Here is a 16,298-nt window from a genome sequence, read left to right on the forward strand (position 1 = left end):
AGTAACACTAATATTCTTGAATAATTATTTAGTAACACTAATACTTCTTGAATAAGTAGTTTGACCATAGTTTGACCAGATTTAACGAAAATTAAAAAAACTGAAATTTGCAAACTTTTTTCCTTTTAGAATTGAGGATTCTAAAAATTTGCAAACATGTCGTAGGCTGTCAAAATCGGATGCGGATTTTCGTGCTGAACATTTTGATATATTATACGTTTTTTCTGACATCGTATGCAAAAGTTATAGCCGTTTTACATTTTCCCTACACTTTTTGCAAAACATGTCCAAATTTAATTTTTGAAGTTTTTATCAATGCCCTTTAGTCCCGGTTCGTGTCTCAAACCGGGACTAAAGGTCTAATCTTTAGTCCCGGTTTGAGATACGAACCGGGACTAAAGGGCTCATTTGAACCGGGACTAATGCTTTTAGCCGCATGAACCGGGACCAATGCTCACATTAGTCCCGGTTCGTGACTGAACCGGGACTAATGGGCTTATCTGGCCCGAACGAAAGTCCTGTTTTCTACTAGTGGTAGATTCGTATTGGGGAATACACGGGACAATCGTCGTCTCCATCACCATCTTCACCTTGGTCAGTGCTTCACCTAGCTATGGCCCTTGATTAAATCCATGTCTTGTTTGTGCTACAAAGTCAGCAGTTATCTGAACACCATTCATGCGATGTTTTCAAGGAATGGCTATACTGACACCTTCAGCCGAGGCTCCCCAGGGTGCCCTGTCTTCTCTGGGCTCTGGGTCTGGGTGGCATCTGGCCTTGTTTTTTGAATTAGGGTCCCCAATTGTGGTGGTTTTCAATGACACCGACGCGGAGAATAAGGAGCTCTACTACAACTGGTACTACTTCGCCGTCAATGGCGGCTGCTTCTTCTCTAGCACGATCATGGTGTGGATCCAGGACAACTGTGGCTGGGTGTTTGGCTTCGGGGTACTGGCCATCGGAATTCTCGGATTTCTTGCTACTGCCAACGTTTACAGACAGCAGAAGCCTGGAGGAATAACGATTACAAGGGCTTGTCAGGTTGCAGTTGCAGCAACTCGAAGCTTCATGTGGATGCATGTGCCGGCTGACAGCTCCATTCTGTATGAGATTCCAGGAATTAGATAGCTATGCATACGATAGTTTGCAGCCGGACTAACATGTGATCGGCTCTTCTGGTTGATGGCCGGGCCGGACTAGAGTTCCCTTCCATTCGTCAGGTACAAGCGCAAATTGCCTAACCGATGAGTGTGATCCTGATCTTTATATTTTGATGAGGGAATGCGTCCAATTCAGGCAGGCTGAGTACACGGCAGATCATAGCATGTTCGAAAAGTTAAAGTGCAACTCTTTTTGTTTATTCGTTTGTACAATATGTCATTCTTGTGCTAGGTTGCATTGTTAAAGATATATCAGTCTGGTCTCTGGTGATCATGGTGGCAGGCTTGAGGCATACAAGTAACACAGTTACTCCAAAGTTGTTTACAAGTGTAAATATTCTACCTACAGTCAGACTATCTACGAGAATATACATGCATGCATGCTTGCTCAGCTGCGAAGGAAAGCCCATGGCCCTCGTGCAGTCCCAATCCTGAAAGGAAAAAAATCAAGAGTGCCTAAGCTATAACCCATATAGAAAATATAGCCACGCTAAGGATAAAACGGGGAACTCAAGCAAATTGGCATTATCTCTTCTTATTTAGAAGGGGTCCAAAGTTACGGGTTAGTTTGACATTGTGCATTGCATTCAGGTAAGCTCAATTTTAAAATCATTAGTGAATAAGGGTTTATATTCTCGTTGTGATAATGAACTTCAACAAAAGGAAATTCAGAGTGCTTTGCTCACTGTACCTCCATAACCCCGCAAACATGCGGAGGCACATGTAGATCGACAAGGCTATCCAGATTCCAATGAAACCACTGTAATTGGCGAGGGTGACAATGAAAGCAATGCTGACAATCGCCACAAGTATCTGACGATACAGAATTCAATGGAACGTGTCAGAAGAAAAAAGTCAGAAAACCAGTAGAGCACAAATAAACTAAACTGTAAGTCTGTTGACTTGCCAATGAATAAGCAGCATATGCAAAATCAGATGCACCATAATTGACACCGTCGAAAACAAAAGCTAAAGCGTTGATCGGTTGAGTGAGAGCGACAAACTGTACATAGAACAAAAGAACTCTCCTTAGTTCAAGAAACTGCCTTGAGATAATTAAATAGGAGTATAAGAGAAGATTGTCATGCTCTCAAGTATGAACTGCAAGAAAATCATGGAAACGTAACTATAACATTTCAAAACTCGGAGTTGCGGTACTCTTAGGACTCGGCATACTGTAACTGTACCGGTATTGCCACGTAGATATGATGCAGTACACCCTGGTCTTCTGTAAATAATCTCGAACCTGTATGGAGGCCAACTCCTAGAAGTAGGCCCAGGAGAAGCCCCAAGATCAATCCAAGCTGCAAAATAAACAGTCCTTCACTAAGGTGACAAAAAGGGATTTATAGAAAAAAGGAACCATACCTGCAGTAAGCGGGAAGCTGTGGCCTTGGCCTTCGAATGGTCCTTACGAGCAAATGCACTTGCAAGTATAGCCTGTTAAAAATATTGTTCACACACTAATAGTACATAATATGCGTGAAACACATTGCTTGAAGCATATCCTTCTAAGTTATTAACAAACTCTCATGATTTATGGTCAACAACAGAGCACTCAGAAACACAAATATTTCAAGGTGTGGATTGCAGCTTACAGGTAACTAAACTTCCACAAAGTAAGCAATATAGTACTGTAAAAATATGAAAAGATAATTGATGTAGCTAGTAAAAATTGTTATGGCAATGAATGACTATATTTTATTCAAAGTGGAGGTGTCACCTCGCCCCCTGCATCAACTGATGCACACAACCAGGGCGACGAATTTCTATTAAAGACATGGATAATAAGTTGGCATGTCATGGATCGGAGAAAAGAGGCCTGACTTCGAAAGAAGTAAAAAAGACCTGTCATTGATCAAATAAAAGAATAAAAGTATTCCCTAACCTGTCCAGCAAAAGCCAATCCATCAGCAAGAAGGGAAGATGCCAACCAGATCTGCAAGCAAATCTGGAATGCAGCCATTTGAGTTGAACCTAGCCGTGCAGCCATTGATGCAGATAGTGTTACACAGCATGTTGCGGCAATAACTCTGGCAAGTAACAGAGAACCTGAAGAGTGCAAGAGTAAAGACCTTTACACCTTTACATAATAGACAAAGAAAAATGTTTAAGCATAGCCACTGAAAAAGCAGACTACTATCCCAGAATGATTTTCTTTTTGGACGAAACGCAGTAGCACTGCTTCCATTGCGATTAGGAAGGAGCAAAGGTTATAAACTAAGGAGGAGAGGAAAAGAAAAGGAAAAAAATGTGTGGAAAACAGCACACCCTCAGTCTGGTTCTAGGGGTCTTTCGACAAGGGCTAAGACGCATCGTCTACCAGCATCAGTCCACAACTCCGCATCGAGCTGTAGGCTGTGCATCACACTGATTACTGAACTGGATTTCTGGTTGTATCAAAGGTAACAACATGCTGTCTATGAACATAGGTCAAATGTAGAAAAAATAATCAACAATTGAATTGGGCGGCGGTTGTAACATGATTTCATACAAAGATAAATCTACCATTATAATTGATATGGTAAAATGGTCCCCCTTTTTTTGACTGAGCAATAGTTCATTTTGTGGAACATGGCTCAGTAACGCTAAATGTGTTTTAGAAGATCTTATCTAGGTCCAAATTGACTGCCCGGAACAAACTAGTTCAGTAAGAATTTGTCATGAAAAAAAGTTTTATAGAACAATTTTTTGCAATTATTTACTTAAACATTCATACAAAGTTCAGTAGGTGTTACCGTTTTTAAGGAACCGACCAATCGGCAGATGTTTCAAGTTGGGTGGCAGTAGTTCAACTTGCAGACGTAGTCTACATAGGAGTATGGCAGCAATGAAATATCTGCATAAGATCCACTACAAACTATCACAATAGACATACACAATAATTTCATAATTTGGGATCAAGTGTGAATCCTCCTATGAGAGAAAGAACAATGGTATCTATCAAAGAGAAAGAATAGCACTACGTACTGTGATATAACATGAGCAACTGCTGCACCACTGACACCATACTGAAACACAAACATAAATATTGGATCCAAAACTATATTGATTGCATCTCCAGCCACTGGTGATAATAAAAATGGGTTAAATTGTGTTACGTATGAAAGAAATTCTTCCTACGGAATCTATACATTAATCAAACCCCACATTACGTTTCACCTCCAAAGACAAAAAAGTGTTACCTTTACTAAGATTGACATATGAATATAAAAATCACTAGATATATGTTGGATGGGACTGCTCAAATAATCGGGGGGTTTTATCCTCGAAAGAAAATAATCGGAGTTTTCTTTTCAATTTTGGTTTAAGTATACACCTCCAGATCATCACTAACTCCCTCCATTCTACATGTAACTTTTAATGTACGTACATTCAACCGTTTAAAACTTTAATGACAAATATACGTACAGACATTTAGTTGATCTATCACATGAAAGTTGTATCGGTAGAATTTTAAGAACACAAACTACCAGATTATCATAGTTTTAGTAAGTTTCTGCAGACATAATTTAAAAAGTTAAAGATGTGTAAGGCCATGTTATTGTCCTAAATGAGGAAGTTAGAGAATAAAGTTAATACTATCCAAGCAAGGAAATAGTACTATACCAGTTGCATATAGAGGCGTCCTTGTATCTTTAAGTCCACGAAATACCCCTTGCATTGCCAGAGATAAAAGAACAGCAGGAGCACCTAAAGATCTGAGTACTAAGTACTGTAATGCAGGATTCAACATTCCAGTGTCCTATTGAAAAGTGCATTTCAGTTAAAAAATAAACCTATCCAAAAGAAGAAGAAAATGATGAAGTAGTTCCGGAAAAAACTCAAATGGAAACTCGAATTCTATCAAATCCAACTGAATTTTAGCAATAATATCATACAAATATGAAGTATCAGGAGCAATTGTTTTCCTCTGGTTACATTTTAATTCAGTATGCCCATATCCAACTATCAATACTAAGTTAACTTACAACTTTTGGCAAAAAGGAAGCAGCTTAATAACAGAAGAGCCCTCAATTATCAGCTTTTGATGAAGGGAAATCAATTACTTTTGAAATACATGGGAAAAGCTGATGTTCATAACTAACGTTTGTGCTGAAATAAAGCAGTCCACAATATCAAAAGCAAAAAAGGGCGCGAAGGAACATTTACCGCTTTCACACCCATGAAGTCTAAGATAGGCTTTGCACAGGAAACAAGCAGCAGAGTTTCAACAAGACCAAGCACCACACCAAGTAGTAATGCTGTAGAAACTGATGGAATTTTTTTCCGCTTATGCTCAGTATTGATCTCACTTGAGTCAGTTTCGAAAGACGATTTGCCGGATGTGGCATTATTCTCTGGTGATAAATTAGAAGAGCAAATAAATATGCATCACTGGACCATATAAATTTCTAAAAGAAGAACCACAAAGTTTCACCTTCATGAGTAATCAGTTCATCCATTTCGCTAACATTGTGTTCATTCTCGCCACTTATTTCATCTTTGTTTCTGTCACTGGAAGTAGCATCTTCCTCTGCAACAAATGATGTTGTGACGCTCACAAGGGGGAATACTGCAATTCTTGTTACTTGATTGAACACGACAATAGATACACCTACAGCTGCAATCTCTACTGGACCTGTTTGTCACGAAACATATCAGAGCAATCAAATTGCCATTATACAAATGAGCTAAAAAGACCTATGGAAACATATTTGTGCATCACAGCAGCAAGAAATAGTTTGATAACAAAATGTATTATACAAGTCCAAAATAGAAGAACGGTAATGTAACTGTAATAAATAACATGATTAATTGTGAGGAGTTATAAATAATTTCATGCTAGATTGAGCAGCAATCATGTTAGGACCTGTTATTCAATTCCCACACATTAAACAAAGAGAAATTGAGATGAAGATCAATGAAGCAATACAAGTTTTATGTAACGCACCTTCCGGCACAAAGCTTCCATGAAAAGACCAAAAAGTGAGGTAACTATTTGTTTGTTCCACAGTAGCGTAAAAACGAAATTTTGGCTTTTCAAAATGCTCTGATATAACCTATTACAGTACATCGATGTAAGATTTCAACATGGGATCAAACATATGGGTCAACTTATGTGATTTCAACTTGAGATCAAACATATGGGTCAACTTGCATAGAAGTATAATTTGTCCTCTGCTTCTTGCAACATCACTGCCTGATTCTTCAGTTGAACTCAGGTGTTTTAACTACAGCCGTACACCATATAAGCTAAGGTATATAAAGGGCATAAACAACATTCCAATGCATAGATAGCTCAACTACATGGAAATCACATTTTTAGTAAGGAAAAAAAAAGGATGGAATCATCCTTTTTATGTCTAATGTATTTATCATTTCCAGGAGATGAAATGCAAAAAAGCAGAGCTTAATTAGTCATACGTGCGAAATTGTATCTGCAATCATGTCTGGAGCAGACTAAAACTAGGCGGAAGCAAAGCTTAATTAGCCATACGTGCAAAATTGTACTATCTGACAATCATGTCCGGAGCAGATTAAAACCAGGCGGAAAATGGGGAAAGTGGGCTGCAGGGGAAAGGGGGCAAAGGGGAGCAAGAGAAGGCAAGCAGCAACACCTATGCGGCCGATGAAGGCGGTGTCGACGAGAGACGCGAGCGGGTCGGCCATGAGCGCGAGCGCGCCCGGCACCGCGATCCCCATGATCTCCTTCCCGAGGTCGTCCCGCTCGAACGCGAGCCTGAAGAACGTACACACCAAATTAGAGGAAAAGAAAAGCTCAGAGGCGGGAGGGATCGGGTAATAAGCGGGGCTGCCTCCGGCCTACGCACGTCGCGCCATGGAAGAAGACGCCGAGCAGGTCCATGGCGCCCGCCGCGGGCTGGTGGAGGAGGAGGAGGCTCTCCTCGCGGAAGCAGGCGGCAGGGAGCAGCGCGCGCGCATGAGATGGAGAGCCGAGCTTGGTGCGGGCTGCGGCAGCGCCAACCCGGCTTTGGGGCGGGCTAGAATAGCATTGGGTTCGTCATTCGTGTCGTGCGTGCGTGGAACGCAGAATGGATGCGTTTTAATCGCGGGGGCGGGAGGGGAAGGAATCGGAGCGGACGGATGGCTACGGGCTCGGTTGGCGCCTGCCCGCCTGCCGCTGGGCGGGAACCGGGCGGTGAGGATGCGGGACGGGGCGTGAGCGGGTTCGTTCGCTACCGACGCGTTTGATATAGCCTACAACACACCCGAACCAGCCTGGCGGCGTGGGGGCCTTGCTTTTTCTTTTTTTCGAGAACACAGTACAGACGCTCATATATGAATTTCTCCTATGTTACCGCCCCCACTTGACAGTTGACACTGCTGCTTCTAAGAGTTATCAACACATGGTTGGCTCCACCTCCTAGACCCTGTCTATTTAACTGATGCTCCGATCTCAGCCATCATGACCTTCTCCACAGCCGTGTAGAAATCAAGAAGCTGACATTGTCCCATGGTGTCAACAAACAACATAGCTTCACGACACGCCCTCATGGGACCTTGTAGGCTGAAATGGACATGCACGACCGAATTCTATCCGCTATCCTGGGCAAGATCTTCGACAGCAGTTCCAGAACACGTCGATGACCAAATCGAGGAGGACCGATCATGCAGGATGTTGTCGTGGTGCGAGAAGAGCACGAGGACCGCCACCTTTATTATCACGGCAGCAGGCCCCCATGTCGCCCCGATCCAGCCCGCCACCGCCAGAGCCCCAGGCCACATCAGCCGACGAGGCAAACAGCCGATCGCAGTCTTGGGCCTAGCTCCACCCACCCACCGAGTCAGATCGGGGGGGATCGGCAGCCCCAGCCGCCGCTGCAAAGCCATGGTGCACCACCGGGCATAGGTCACCCCACCACGCCCGCCGCCGGGGCCTCGCAGCACCACGCCACCAAGAACCGCCCGATCTGCAGCAAAGGCATTCAGGAACGGGCGCCCCCCAACGGAACTGAATCGGCCCGGATGGATCTGGTCGTGTAAGCCACAACGTGTCCAGACAGCGACAGATCGGGGCGAGACCAGGGGAGCGCCGCCGCCTAGGACCTCCTCCCGCGCCCCGCAGAGGGCTCCGCTGTCGGGCCATCCCACAGCCATAGGGGAGCCACGTCGGCCGCCAGAGCTTCGAGGGCTGCCGTGCACGCACCACCGCTAAGCCCGCATTTGCGACGTGAGAACACCAACCGCACGGGGACCCAAGGCCCGCCGCCGCTAGCCGCCACCGGGGCTTTGCCCGGCGGCGGCAAGGGAGGGAGGTAGTGGAGGGGCGACGAAGCTGGCGGCTAGGGTTTTCCGCCCGAGCCGCCCCTGTGAAGCGGCGCGGGGGCTCTTGGATGTGGTGGTAGGATGACACCATCATAGCCGGAACGAACTTGCTTTTGGGTATAAGATCATGCATGGCTATGTTGTTTTTGTTCATATGGTGTTCCTTCACTTGCTTCATATGTTGTGTTCCTTCACTTGCTGCTTGAACCGCTGCTCTTCCATCATGTTAGATGAAGTGGTACGTGGCGTACATAGAGAGCGTTCCAGGAGTTGCAGTTTATGGCAGACATGCCAAAAATAAGTTGTCAGTTACAAAGCCTATGACTAAGCAAGAGGCAGATAATGCTTATTCCAAGTTTGTACTCAAGCAGAAGAGCAGTGTTGAAGTCCAAACGAGCGACACTCCCCCACGGGCTCTGGCGACCGCGTCGCCCCCGCGGGCGACCGGCCGCGCCGTGACCCTCTTCTCCAGCCCCCTCCCCCTCCTTCCCTCCCTGCCGCCGTCGTTGGCGCTCGCCGCCGGGCCTGGTCCGGGCGACGCTGGCGGCGGCGGCCCCCTCGCAATTCCCCTCTCGGCTCTCCTCTGGCGCGGGACGGAGCGGGCTGGGGGGTGTCCCTAGGCGGCGGCGGTCCGGCGTGGCGGCGGGGTCCTGGCGCTGCACGGGCGGATGGCTGGGCGGTGGCGTCGCCGTTGGCGGCGGGGTAGCGCGGCGGCGTGATCTGGCGGCGCCCGCTCGGCCCAGATCTGGGCCCTTCGGGCCCCATCTGGGCCCGGGCGGGCTGGCGGTGGGGTGCGGCTATGGCACGTCCTCCAGGAGGCGGGGGAGAGGCGAAGAACGGCAGGGTGCTGGCGGCGCCATCGCCGGCTTGCTGCAGCGTGGCGGCGGGGCTTAGCGGGCCCGTTTCGGGCCTGGCCGGGCCAGGGGTGGCCTGGCATGCCCTGCTGCCACGTCCGGACGGCTACCGCGACGGTGCCGGAGGTTCTGGCCTCCCGCACGACGGCGGTGGAGGTGGTTCCCTCCCGTTCGGCTTCGGTGTTGCTTCTCCCTCCGCGGGGCGCTTCTCTCCGGTCCTCTTGGCCTCGTGTTGGTGTCCGCAGTGAGGCGGCGTGGGTGGCGGCGCAACCGTGATGACGCATGGTGGTGGGCGGTGGTCTGGCTGGTCGGCTCCGGTCCGTTGGGCGGTGGGGATGGAGTGCGGGAGAAATCCTTGCCGGTTCTTCGGCTCCGATGCGGTGACACCTGCGGGTGCCATCATTCCTCCCTGGAGGGTGTCGGTGATATCCACCCCCCACCTCCCTCCGCGTGCCGGGGGAAACTCTAGGACATGTCCGGGCAGTAGCGTCGTCGGCGTCGCATTCCTTCTTGGAGGTGCTGCTGGGTACGCGGCGGTTCGGAGCCTCGGGTTGTGGTGGTTTGTTTCTGGAGGATGTAGCGGTGGCGGGTCATCCGCGCTTTGTCGAGCTGCCGTTGTTGGCATTTGTTTCTTTTTCTTTTTCTTTTGGGCTTGCTGTGCTATGCGCTCCAACAATCCTTGTATCGGTGTTGGTTGTTTTGGAATACAAAGCGGGGAAACCCTTTTTGGGTAAGTAGGCAAGTTTTTTACGCCAAAAACATACGGTTCTACTTCAATAATTCATGATAAGCATGGCAACATACAAGATTCAGTTTTATCTTTTCAACATATAAACTGACACTCACATGTACTCCAAACAACAAGGCTCCGAACATCTGATAGCAAGGCTCGGAACAACAAGATCACCTCTCCAAACATCTGATAAAAAAACTGCATTCGAGGGTAAAATCTCTATTAGAGCTGACTCAAACTCAATTTACACAATGTCAAAGCAGAGACATCGACATTTTCCAGTACCAGCCTCTCGTCAGAGCAAACTCAAACCCATAGAAACCCGTTTCTGTAGCTTCTAGAGACTCCCTGTATAGAAGCACAAAGGAGACGTGTATCTGCAGAACTGCAAACAAAATAGCTGGACAATGGTACATGCGAAGGCAACAATGCCAGAATTGAAAAGACGAAAGTTGATACAAAAAAGCAGTAGAATTACCAGTGATGTTAGAACTACTAGTGATACTTCTGGTGCAATGTATGGAAACCATTCATCAATTACGTGATACGTAGCTAAGAAAAGTTGAAGAACAACATACACCTTACTGAGCCATTACTTATGTGCAGCTCTGATTTCCTTGTAAATCCACATGTTCCATTACTCTAACCACAAAGCATGATGTTAATAGGACAGGACAGCTTGTAACTTTGTATAAAACCAAAAATACAATAAGATTTGGTTTGATGGACAAATTGCAGGAAATGACACTTTCAGCCTTATCAAGGGTATATCAAAGGACTAGTACAGGAGTTGATAAGTTTAGCCTTGAAAACAGAATATTATGTTGCTAAAACTACTGACGTAGCAGTTAACACGGCAATGCAAACTTATGGTACTTGGTGAGATACCATCATGCAAACTTACAGGTCGCAAGAGAAAAAGGTCAAAATCATCATGGTTACATTACTAACTGAACACAATAGAATTTAATAGATGCACATGTACTAATCAAAACTAACAGTAGCAGATTTTTTAAGTACTCCCTTCGTTTCTAAATATAAGTCTTTTTAGAGATTTCAATATAGACTACATACGGATGTATATAGACATACTTTAGAGTGATTCAATCATTTTGCTCCGTATGTATAGTTCATATTGGAATCTCTAAAAAGACTTATATTTAGGAACGGAGGAAGTAGTACATGATGAGTTAGAGTCAATTGTTGCCACTCAGATAGAAAAGGTACTGCATAAGACATAGGCAGGAGTGGCCAAGCAAAAGGGTGATCATCATGTACTAGTAAGAAAAAAAAATCAACAGACAGGTCTTAATACCTATTCTTTTTCTAAACTCTTTCCCAAGCTCAAGTAGCAAAGAAACAGATGGCCAAGATATTTGACAAAGTGCAACTGAACTCAATTGATGAAACAGAATCAAACAACACTGACAGATTAGGCCCTGTCAAATATTGGGAGTAATAATTGTAGAAAGGCTTTAACGTCATACCATCTCTGGTTGACGGTTCCGTGTTTATATAGCAGGGTCGCGACCTCCCTGATAGCGTATAAGGTTCGGTAGTTGAGATACAACTTGTGCTACAAGGGATAGGATAGAGATAGAGAGAGTTGTTACAAAGAGATAAAAGGAAAATACTAACAACCTAATCTATCTCTCCACCGTCGCACCTGATTCCTGTTGTAACCGTGACAACCATCGGGTGTGCTATGTTTAACACCCTCCCTTAATCACAACTCCATGAGATTGAGATTATTCATTAAAGTTCCTTGTAGGCAATGCCTTTATGAAGCCATCTCCAACCTGGTCTCTAGAGTGAACAAAATGAATCTCCAACTGCCGATTAGCAACTCGTTCTCTGACAAAGTGAAAATCGATTTCAATGTGTTTTGTTCTTGCATGGAACACAGGGTTAGCAGACAGATAGGTAGCACCAAGATTATCACACCATAAGCAGGGAACCTGTGTGGATTTTAGTCCAAGTTCTTTCAACATAGACTGAACCCAAATGATTTCTGATGTGGCATTTGCAAGTGCCTTGTACTCAGCTTCTGTACTTGACCTGGACACAGTAGCCTGTTTCTTTTCACACCATGATATAAGGTTAGGTCCAAAGAATATTGCAAACCCACCAGTAGAACGTCTGTCATCCAGACATCCTGCCCAGTCTGAATCAGAAAAGGCACTAACAAGAGTAGATGAAGATCTGTTGAAGGTCAGTCCAAGATTCATGGTACCTTTCACATATCTCACTATACATTTTGCAGCTGTCCAGTGAACTGTGGTAGGTGCATGGAGAAACTGACATACTTTGTTAACAGCAAAGGAAATATCAGGCCTTGTCAATGTCAAGTACTGTAGTGCTCCTACTAAACTTCTGTAATTTGTACTATCAATTTGGTTCAAAAGATCTCCTTCTGTAAGAGACAATTTTTCTGAGCTGGATAGAGGAGTTGGTGAGGGCTTACATCCTTGAAGGCCGGCTCTTCTCACCAGATCAGTAGCATACTTTTCCTGAGAGAGATGAAGACCATCATCATGTTTCTTGACTTCAATCCCTAGGAAGAAATGCAAATCTCCCAAATCCTTGAGGGCAAACTCAGCACTCAAGTCTTTCAATAATCCTGTCACTGCCTTGTCAGATGAGCTTGTGACAATAATATCATCAACATATATGAGAACAAATATGGATGTATTAGACTTATTGTAAATAAACAGTGACATGTCAGACTTGGAGAAAACAAAACCAAGTGCCTGCAGCTTCTGACTTAAGCATGAGTACCATGCTCTAGGGGCCTGCTTGAGTCCATATAAAGCTTTGTCAAGTTTGCACACATGATATGGTGAGCTTTTGTTTACAAACCCAGGAGGTTTTCTCATGTACACTTCCTCTTCCAGAACGCCATGAAAGAACGCTTTCTGTACATCTAGCTGTCTAAGGCACCACCCCCTGGAAACAGCAATAGACAACACAAGATGGATAGTAGCAGCCTTAACCACAGGACTAAAGGTGTCCTCATAATCTATACCATATCGTTGTTTGAATCCTTTTGCAACGAGTCTGGCTTTATAGCGGTCTATGGTTCCGTCAGATTTCCTTTTAATTCTGAAAACCCACTTGCAATCAATTAAGTTTTTACCTTGCCGTGGAGGAACCAAATGCCATGTTCTGTTTTTTTGTAGTGCCATGTATTCTTCTTCCATGGCTTTCTTCCACCGGGGATCTCTAAGGGCTTCTTCAACCGTGTTAGTTTCACCTGAAGAACAAGCAACAAGACCAAATTTGGTTTTATAGTTCATATGCTGGATTACCCCTTTTTGGAGCCGTGTGCGTGGCTGTACAGGAGATGCAGCAGCAGGCCGTGGCGTAGAAGATCCTGTCCTCAATCCCGAAGCAGATCCCCCTGACGCAGGTGCAGCCCCGTCAGGTGCGCCCGGATTCTCTGTGGCGTCAGGACGTGGCGGGTGTGGTAGAGTGTTGGGGAACGGAGTAATTTCAAAAAATTTCCTACGCACACGCAAGATCATGGTGATGCATAGCAACGAGAGGGGAGAGTGTTGTCCACGTACCCTCGTAGACCGACAGCGGAAGCGTTATCACAACGCGGTTGATGTAGTCGTACGTCTTCACGATCCGACCGATCAAGTACCGAACGTACGGCACCTCCGAGTTCTACACACGTTCAGCTCGATGACGTCCCTCGAACTCCGATCCAGCCGAGTGTTGAGGGAGAGTTTCGTCAGCACGACGGCATGGTGACGATGATGATGTTCTACCGACGCAGGGCTTCGCCTAAGCTCCGCAACGGTATTATCGAGGTGTAATATGGTGGAGGGGGCACCGCACACGGCTAAGAGATCTCAAGGATCAATTGTTGTGTCTCTGGGGTGCCCCCTTGCCCCCGTATATAAAGGAGCAAGGGAGGAGGAGGCCGGCCCTAGGAGGGGGCTCACCAAGTGTGGAGTCCTACTAGGACTCCCTAGTCCTAGTAGGATTCCACCTCCCATATGGAATAGGAAAAGAGGAAGGGAAAAAGAGAAGGAAGGAAGGGGGCGCCCCCTTCCCTAGTCCAATTCGGACTAGACCAAGGGGAGGGGTGCGGCCACCCTTGTGGCCCTTTTTCTTCTTTCCCGTATGGCCCAATAAGGCCCAATACGTATTCCCGTAACTCTCCGGTACTCCGAAAAATACCCGAATCACTCGGAACCTTTCCGAAGTCCGAATATAGTCGTCCAATATATCGATCTTTACGTCTCGACCATTTCGAGACTCCTCGTCATATTCCCGATCTCATCCGGGAATCCGAACTGCTTCGGTACATCAAAACTCAATAAAACTGTCATCGTAACGTTAAGCGTGCGGACCCTACGGGTTCAAGAACTATGTAGACATGACCGAGACATGTCTCCGGTCAATAACCAATAGCGGGACCTGGATGCCCATATTGGCTCCCACATATTCTACGAAGATCTTTATCGGTCAGACTGCATAACAACATACGTTGTTCCCTTTGTCACCGGTATGTTACTTGCCCGAGATTTGATCGTCGGTATCTCGATACCTAGTTCAGTCTCGTTACCGGCAAGTCTCTTTACTCGTTTCGTAACACATCATCCCGCAACTAACTCATTAGTCACAATGCTTGCAAGGCTTATAGTGATGTGCATTACCGAGTGGGCCCAGAGATACCTCTCCGATAATTGGAGTGACAAATCCTAATCTCGAAATACGCCAACCCAACAAGTACCTTTGGAGACACCTGTAGAGTACCTTTATAATCACCCATTTACGTTGTGACGTTTGGTAGCACACAAAGTGTTCCTCCGGTAAACGGGAGTTGCATAATCTCATAGTCATAGGAACATGTATAAGTCATGAAGAAAGCAATAGCAACATACTAAACGATCGAGTGCTAAGCTAACGAAATGGGTCAAGTCAATCACGTCATTCTCCTAATGAGGTGATCTCGTTAATCAAATGACAACTTATGTCTATGGCTAGGAAACATAACCATCTTTGATTAACGAGCTAGTCAAGTAGAGGCATACTAGTGACACTCTGTTTGTCTATATATTCACACATGTATTATGTTTCCGGTTAATACAATTCTAGCATGAATAATAAACATTTATCATGATACAAGGAAATAAATAATACTTTATTATTGCCTCTAGGGCATATTTCCTTCATAGAGATGGCGCAGAGGATCCCGAGCCAGATCCCGCACCTACCGCACCCTCATCATTGCCGGATGATTGCACTGGGCCGGCAGGATCAGCGTCGGATCGCGAGCCCGTGGGCCCAGACGAATCAGCGCCGGTGGACACGCGTGCCATTTGTCGTCGCTCGTAGCAGCGGGGCCCTCCTGGCGCCCAACGACTCGCAGGCAGCCGCGTGTTGGCCGCGGATTGGTGCCGGTCAGTGCTCGCACGGGGACGAATTGGAGTGCGCCGCACGGCAGCCGCTGGTTCGCTGCTGTCACGTTTGGCGGGTGACGCGGTTTCCTGCGCGACGCGGATCCCGGGTCAGATCGCCTGGGCAGATTCTGCGGCAGCGATCCCAAGGAGGATCTGTCCCCCAATGGTGAACACATAAAATGTTGCCCTTCTGGACTGATCTCGTGACTATTTCGGCCATTTTCTTCGCTGAGTGCATCTGTATCACAGCAAAGCTCATGTAGATGGTTATGAGGATTAGTCAATGTATGGTCATCACAACTGTTGCCCCCTTGATCTAATCCGCTAAGTTGAGGTGGAAGAAGTAGGATTTCTTGGCGAAGGAGAGCGTTGGCATTTGGATGGAGATCAGCAAATGGAAATTTAGTCTCATCAAAAACCACATCGCGAGAAATATAGACACGGCCGGTGGACACATCAAGACATTTAACGCCTTTGTGCTGGGCACTGTATCCTATGAACACACATTGTTTGGAGCGAAACATAAGCTTGCGGTTATTATAAGGTCGAAGATTCGGCCAGCAAGCGCATCCAAACACACGAAGAGAGGTGTAGTCCGGTTTGATGTTGAGAAGCCGTTCCATGGGGGTTTCATTATTGATAACACGACTGGGAAGTATGTTTATGATGTGAACGGCAGTGAGGTACGCCTCATCCCAAAATTTGAGAGGCATGGAGGCACCCGCAAGGAGAGCTAAACCAACCTTTATAATATGCCGATGCTTACGTTCGGCCGACCCATTCTGTTAATGGGCGTGAGGACAAGACACGTGATGAGAGATTCCAATTTCTTGGAAGAAAGAGTTCAACTTCTCATATTCACCCCCCT

At 46.0% G+C, this 16,298-nt stretch overlaps 1 protein-coding gene across 4 annotated transcripts; it reads right to left on the reverse strand.

Annotated features, from left to right (window-relative positions):
• Positions 1-1,320: 1,320 nt before the first annotated feature.
• Positions 1,321-7,278, reverse strand: LOC123182400 (protein DETOXIFICATION 42). Of its 4 annotated transcripts, none has more exons than XM_044594944.1 (13): positions 6,974-7,278; positions 6,761-6,882; positions 5,581-5,781; positions 5,313-5,500; positions 4,770-4,905; positions 4,131-4,227; positions 3,899-3,999; positions 3,049-3,212; positions 2,529-2,600; positions 2,348-2,464; positions 2,068-2,163; positions 1,852-1,973; positions 1,321-1,591 (listed from the first exon to the last, which is right to left on the reverse strand). In XM_044594944.1, the coding sequence occupies exons 1-13, from the start codon at positions 7,006-7,008 to the stop codon at positions 1,549-1,551; spliced, it is 1,494 nt and encodes a 497-aa protein (XP_044450879.1). In that variant the 5' UTR covers positions 7,009-7,278; the 3' UTR covers positions 1,321-1,548. The 4 variants fall into 4 exon arrangements, 3 of the variants coding, with proteins under 3 accessions (XP_044450879.1, XP_044450880.1, XP_044450881.1); XR_006492113.1 differs by having other exon boundaries at positions 1,570-1,591; positions 2,288-2,464; XM_044594945.1 differs by lacking the exon at positions 2,068-2,163.
• Between the last annotated feature and the right edge of the window lie 9,020 nt (positions 7,279-16,298).

This window comes from Triticum aestivum, chromosome 1D (assembly GCF_018294505.1).
Source record: "Triticum aestivum cultivar Chinese Spring chromosome 1D, IWGSC CS RefSeq v2.1, whole genome shotgun sequence".
In the NCBI taxonomy this organism is placed as follows: Eukaryota; Viridiplantae; Streptophyta; class Magnoliopsida; order Poales; family Poaceae; genus Triticum; species Triticum aestivum.

What these genes read in the sequence shown, in the direction of transcription:
- LOC123182400 (XM_044594944.1), bottom strand. Translation starts at nt 7,008, where the DNA reads ATGGACCTGCTCGGCGTCTTCTTCCATGGCGCGAC. An exon ending in CGCCTTCATCGGCCGCATAG is followed by an intron (nt 5,782 to 6,760) that starts GTGTTGCTGCTT and finishes CGTGACAAACAG; the next exon opens with GTCCAGTAGAGATTGCAGCT. An exon ending in ACTTCATGGGTGTGAAAGCG is followed by an intron (nt 4,906 to 5,312) that starts GTAAATGTTCCT and finishes ACTTTTCAATAG; the next exon opens with GACACTGGAATGTTGAATCC.